The sequence below is a fragment of the Bombina bombina genome, chromosome 1 (genome assembly GCF_027579735.1).
Source record: "Bombina bombina isolate aBomBom1 chromosome 1, aBomBom1.pri, whole genome shotgun sequence".
In the NCBI taxonomy this organism is placed as follows: Eukaryota; Metazoa; Chordata; class Amphibia; order Anura; family Bombinatoridae; genus Bombina; species Bombina bombina.
The window spans coordinates 1,276,715,851-1,276,722,994 of record NC_069499.1 but is presented as its reverse complement, the minus strand read 5'-3'; the positions used below and the strand labels follow the sequence as shown (position 1 = coordinate 1,276,722,994).

General features: G+C 39.7%; 1 protein-coding gene across 1 annotated transcript in view; it reads left to right on the top strand.

The window, feature by feature from the left end:
- CDH16 (cadherin 16) overlaps nt 1-7,144 on the top strand; it is a 577,454-nt gene that overhangs the window by 400,692 nt on the left and 169,618 nt on the right. Inside the window, exon 14 of the mRNA XM_053719204.1 lies at nt 3,580-3,819. Coding sequence (XP_053575179.1) covers nt 3,580-3,819 — 240 coding nt within the window. The remainder of the gene's footprint in view (nt 1-3,579; nt 3,820-7,144) is intronic.

Sequence of the window (7,144 nt, the reverse complement as noted above, 5' to 3'; positions counted from 1 at the left end):
CTGTTTGCAACAAGCTCGCTTCTATACATGACCTCTTTATCTCCCGCTCCCTCAACCTTCTGGCTCTAACAGAAACCTGGCTCTCTCCCCTAGACACAGCATCCACTGCTGCTTTCTCACATGGGGGTCTTCACTTCAGCCACACTCCTAGGTCTGGTAATAGACAAGGAGGTGGTGTAGGTATTTTACTTTCCTCTCGTTGCACCTTCCAACAAATAAATCCCATCTCTTCCCTCACATTTTCCTCATTCGAAACCCACATGATTAGTTTATTCTCTCCACTCTATAAACGTGTTGCAGTCATATACCGACCCCCTGGCTCCTCGACTCAATTTCTAGATCACTTGGCTGCCTTGGCCCCTTCCCTTATTCTTGGCAATTTCATCATCCCTCTTGACAATCCCACTGCCTCCTCTGCAAAACAACTTCTTCAACACACTTCCTCTTTTGGTTTGTCACAATGGACTGACTCTCCCACTCACAAAGATGGTCACTCTCTTGACCTGATCTTTAGCTATCGATGCACTATTTCAAACTTCACAAACGCTCCTTTTCCTCTTTCTGACCACCATCTCCTCACTTGCAACACCTCATCTCTCCCTACAACTCTCTCTCCTTCTACTACTCACACCAAACTTCACAGAAGCATTATGTCATTAGATCAGCAACATCTTGCTAATTCCCTCAAACCTCTCCTCTCATCCATCTCCTCCTCCTGCCCTGACCAATCTATCTGCCACTATAATTCCACCCTTACATCAATCTGGCCCCTCTTACCATTGCTCGTAAATCACACACTTATCCTCAGCCCTGGCATACTTCTCTGACACTGTACCTACGCAGACGTTACCGTACTGCTAAGCGGCACTAGAGAAAATCTCGGAGTTGAGCTGATTTCCTTCATTACAAGTTCATTTTGAATTCCTACTATTCTGCCCTTAATCTCTATAAGCAATATTACTTCTCTACTCTTATCTCTAATCTTTTTTCAAACCCAAAACGTCTAAATCAAACCCAAAATCGACTTCATCAGAAACTAAATCAGCTCTCAACATACTTCCATTCTCTCACCTCCTCAAATGCTCACAATCAACCACAACCCACATAGCCATAAATTTAGCTCTTTCTCCCCTGTTACTGAGGAAGAAGTTTCGGCACTTATACTAAGCTCTCACCTCATTACCTGTCCTTCTGACCCTATCCCCTCAAAGCTGCTCCTCTCCCTCTCTTCTACCCTTACCCCTATACTCACACACATTTTCAACCTCTCCCTCAGCACCGGTATATTTCCCTCATCTCTGAAACATACACTGGTCACACCTATCCTCAAAAAAACCTTATCTTGATCCAACCTCCCCATCCTTACCGCCCTATTTCCTTACTCCCTCTTGCCTCAAAGCTTCTCGAAAAGCTAGTATATGCACACCTATCCCATTTCCTTACATTAAACTCCCTCCTCGACCCACTGCAATCTGGATTTCGTCCCCATCACTCCACAGAGACAGCAATCGTTAAGGTTACAACAATTAAAAGGCCACTTCTCTCTGCTTATCCTCCTTGATCTGTCTGCAGCCTTTGATACTATTGACCACCCTCTTTTGCTCCAAACCCTCCAATCCTTCAGGCATTTGTGACACAACTCTCTCATGGTTCTCTTCCTACCTGTCAAACCATACCTTTAGTGTAGCCTTATCTGGGGCCTCCTCTGCTCCGTTACCACTTTCTGTTTGGGTACCGCAAGGCTCTGTCCTCGGTCCCCTTTCTTCTCAATCTACACATCATCATTAGGTTCCCTAATAAAGTCCCACTGGTTCCAATATCATTTGTATGCAGGCGACACCCAAGTCTGCTTCTCTGCACCAGACGTATCTACTTCCTTGCTAACCCATGTCACTAACTGTCTTTCTCACATCTCTTCCTGGATGTCCTCTCACTACCTCAAGCTAATTCTCTCCAAAACTGAGCTCCTTTATTTTCCCTCATTTTTGTAAAATCTCCACCCCCAATCTCTCTATAACTGTCGACAACTCCATCATTACCCCTACCCCGAATGCCTGATGTCTTGGGGTCACACTTGACTCAGATCTTTCTTTCACTCCTCACATTCAGTCCTTGGCTAAATCCTGCCACTTCCACTTTAAAAACATCTCTAAAATTAGACATTTCCTTACACAAGACACAACTACAAGACACAACTAAGATTTTAATCAACTCTCTCATCCTTTCCCGCCTCAATTATTGCAACTCTGTCCTCTATGGTCTCCCCAGCTGCCACCTAGCTTCTTTAGAATCCATATTGAATGCCTCTGCCAGGCTCATCTTTCTTACACGTCGCTCTTCATCTGCTGCACCTCTCTGCCAATGCCTTCACTGGCTTGCCTCCAGGATTAAACACAAAATTATCACTCTGACATACAAAACCATCAACTGCACTGCTCCCCCCTCTATCTCAGACCTTTTCTCCAGATACTCTCCCTCCTGTCCCCTTCACTCATGACCTCCTACTCTCCTCCTTTCTTGTTACCTCCTCACACTCCCACTTACAGGACTTCTCCAGACTGGCTCCCATCTTGTGGAACTTTCTGCCTTGCTCCACAAGACTCTTCCCTAGTTTTTAAAACTTGAAGCGCTCCCTAAAGACTCTACTGTTCAGGGATGCATACAACCTACACTAACTTTTCTTTACAGTGCTTCCTCTCCTCCATTGATATACCCTTAAACCCCCTTAGCATGTAAGCCTAAGAGCCATGCTGTTTGTAGATCACCTTCTTTAGAGGTGACTACAACAGTGCGACTCTTGGCAGGGCCCTCTACCCGTCTGATCCATATAAATGTTTCCTTGTATTCCGCCTATGTTTAAAGCGCTGCGGAATCTGTTGGTGCTCTACAAATAACCGATAATAATAATAATAATAAATCCTATATTTATCTGCAACCTAAGGACTGGTTTGTTGATTGTATCTTTTTTCAGTATTGGTGCGGTTTTAACACTGACAAATTGACTATTTCAGCGTAAAAAGAGTAACACAGCCATTATGAGTCGTGTCGGTATAGCTATACCGCAAGCATTTTTGCCTGTATCGCAACTTCAATCCCGCACTCAAAAAAATTACGTTTTCGTGCGGGATTTCCATAGCGCTGGTATTACAGGTTGTGCGGTGAGGCTAAAATGCTTGCGTTTTCAGCCTATACCAACACAATCCATACCGCCATCTGAGAGCAGTAGTTATGGACTTTGTGTAACAAAAATGTTTCACATAACTAAAGTGTTACAAAGTACACTAACACCCATAAACTACCTATTAACCCTTAAACCGTCGCCCTCCTGCATCGCAAACACTATTTAAAACTTATTAACCCCTAATCTGCCGCCTGCCCACATCTCCGCCACTATAATAAAGTTATTAACACAAAGTTAAAGTATCTATTGAAGACCACTGCTCCTGACAGTGAACTTCTGCTGACCTAATCAGCAGCACTAATCACACAACCAGCTGTGTTTTGTTAAACATCAGATACACAATTGAATTCCTTAAATTTAGTTCTCTAATTGTAACCTATTGCCCCAATGTTTTTTAGGTGACCCAACTTTGTCCGCTACAGCAGATGTTGTCATTCACATTCTGGACGTAAATGATAATTTCCCTTTCTTAGTTGGTGACTATTCAGAGGAATATTTCTGCACCCCAAGAAGAGAGTACCAGAGAATTCTCATCAAGGCATTTGACTTTGATTCAGTGGAAAATAGTGCTCCCTTTAGTTTCAGCCTAGCCAAGGATCCCACACTTCAAACTCAGTGGAAAATGACTGCTCTTAATGGTAAGTACGATAATGTGACTAGCAATATGTAGGTTCCTGAAAGGAACAATAAATTCATTTTTTTTCTCTTTGTTCCATCTGCAAGAGATCATTTCATTTTTTTTTTTAAATAGGTGTTTTTGTGCTACGTAAACCACTTTTAAACTTGGGTTAATTAAAGCTTGTCCGTATCCAACAATAAAGTTGTGCTGTCTATGCCTATAAGTACGTCTACACTAACAATGAAATATCAGTTTTGAAGTAGTATGAATTCACTATTTTTAAATTTAAACAATTTCTGTTTAACATTATTTCTAAAAATAAAAAAATGTATATTTAATTGCTGTTATATCAATGATATTTTTTTAGTGTAATATATCTTTACATATCATGCATAAAGCTGAATATGTATTTCTGGAGCATATACATTAGAAACAAAAGAAGAAAATTATTTAGAATTTGTGGATACTTGCTCTGTGGTTGAAGCATAAACAAATCCGTCATAAAAAAGCAAGGATATATATATATATATATATATATATATATATATATATATATATATATACAGTATATATAGAAATTGAGGGGTCAACAGCGCATAAATGTTCTATACTAAAACACGAAACATATGGGAACACATAAAATGAATCAAATTCAGTAATGATAAAAATGTTACTAAGTGAACACAAAATCCAATCGAATAAATGGATAGAATGGAATTCCCCTTACTAGAAGATACCTCAATCTGATGAGGTAAGTTGCCGCAACTAGTAGGGGGTAGTAGAAATCCACTGTGTGTAGGTAGAAATCAGTGGCGAGTCATCTGCCTCTTGAAGTAAGTATTCCTCTGTGTTTTCTTCCTCTCGAAGGTGTTAGCCCATAGACTAGAGAGAAGCTAATATAGTGTAATATTGTTTATTATTATACATATAAGAACACACAGTATATAGGTAAACCACTCACATGAAGTATCCTCAAACAATATGAGGTATGTTATACACAGGAGTGGTTACAGAGATCCTCCACAGGATGGTTCCAGGATATATACAAAAGTGCATAGAACTATGCAGTCCAAGGAACGCCAATTACCCCTCTGAGGAAGAAGGACTTGTTTTATTTACCTTTGAAATGCGTTAGGGATTGATTGAATTTTCACTTGAATTTTATACCAGCAGTTTGCTGGATTTTATTGGCTATCAAACCAGAGCTTTTTAAAACATATTTATCTACCATATTTATTTACCATTCTTACACTGGCGTTCCTTGGACTGCATAGTTCTATGCACTTTTGTATATATCCTGGAACCATCCTGTGGAGGATCTCTGTAACCACTCCTGTGTATAACATACATCCAATTGTAGGTGAGTACAGCACAGTCTGTGTGAAGTGGTGCACGGTGCAAGGGGCAGCTGCAACAGCCTCTGGAATCAATATGTACTCTTAGTAACACCAGCACCAGTTTCTTGAGTATAAATGCTTTATTGAGGTTACATTAAAAGCAGCAACGTTTCGTGGTGAACCCACTTAGTCATGCTAATTGTATCACACTGTTCACACCACTTATACCTTTCTTTGGTGCCAACTGGCTTCATTTTGGGAAGTGTCACACCCCCTAGTGGTTACTAAATACAATGTATATACAAAATTTAAAAACAAATGTATCTGACTAAACATATTCAGAATGGCAACAATAAACATATGTATAGCTTTCTCATAATGACATATACATACTTTGGTTATGTATTAATTATCATGGTATTACTTCTCTAGTTTTAATTTTTTGTCTCAATTGGAATAATATCTCAAAAATGTTAAACACATGGGTAAAATACCTTACTCATTAAATACCTGTCATGTCAAACGTTTTTCTTTTTTCACAGAATACAATTACACTTCAAAGCAATGATCCTAATGTTATTACAATGGATTTGAGAGTTATACTTTAGGAGTAACAATTAAGGTCAAAGTCCCTATTTAACCCTTTAGGGATTAGTGTATCCAATTGATAAATCCACCTCATCTCTTGTTGTTGGAGGATTTTCTCTCTGTTTGTCCCATTACGTTGAATAGGGATATGTTGTATGATTTGCCAGCAAAGCTGGCTTATGCTATGACCCTTCTCTAGAAAATGTTTGGACAGAGGTGCTGCCAAATTGTTTTTCCTTATATTTGATCTGTGTTGACTTAGTCTGTCTTTCACTTTTTGTGTGGTCTCTCCTAAGTAATACATGGAACACGGGCATTTTATAAGATAGACTACATAGCTAGTGTCACAAGTATAGAACCCCTTAATGTCATAACGTCTGCCATTGTGTGGATGATAAAAATTTGGGCCCTTTATGACTGAATTACAACTGACACATCCTAAGCAGGGATAACAGTCATTTCTCTTACTACTCATGTATGTTTGTGTATCTTTTCTTTCAGAACCAATATCACTTCTTATAAGATGGTCCCGGATATTCTTTACCCTCCTATATGCCATTAAAGGGTAATCCCTGAATTGTTCAATCCGCGGATTGCAATCTCTAAGTATGTGCCAGTGTTTTCTTATTGCTTTTGCTACAATTTGGCTATGTGAACTGTGTTGTGACACGAATACTAGTCTATCCTGTTTGTTTATTTTTTCTTGTGGTGCCCTGGGTGTAGTAATGTCCTTGATTGTTTGACTCAACAATTGTGAGGGGTAACCTCTCTGTTTAAATTCGTTAGACATTTCCAACAGCCTTTTATTCTTGACCTCTGGTGTACTTACTATTCTTTGTACCCTTAGTAATTGGCTCTTGGGTAATGAATTAATCAGGCCTTTTGGGTGAAAGCTGTTATATTCTAACAAGGTGTTCCTGTCAGTCTCTTTTGAGAAGATGTCTATGTCAAGTCTGTTATGTCCCTTAGTAATCTTAGTGTCTAGAAATGTTATGCACTCCTCACTATATGTCAAAGAAAATTGCAAACCTCTTACCATCGTGTTAAGCTCCCTTGTGAACTCTTCTAGCTCTCCAATGCTGCCCCACCACACGCCAAACACATCATCTATGTAGCGCCACCATACTGATCCGTATTGTCTAAACAGATGATTTTCATATACCTGGCGCTCCTCAAACTCGTTCATGCATAGGTTGGCGTATGATGGGGCAACATTGGAACCCATTGCTGTCCCCCTTACTTGTATGAACCAATCATCTTGAAAAAGAAAAAAATTCCAGTATAATACAAGACGCAACAAATTCTCCAAAAAACAACATTGTGCATGTGAATAACCTCCACTGACCATAAGTACTTTTCTTATAATAGCAATTCCTGTTTCATGGCTAATGGACGTATATAAACTTTTGACGTCCATTG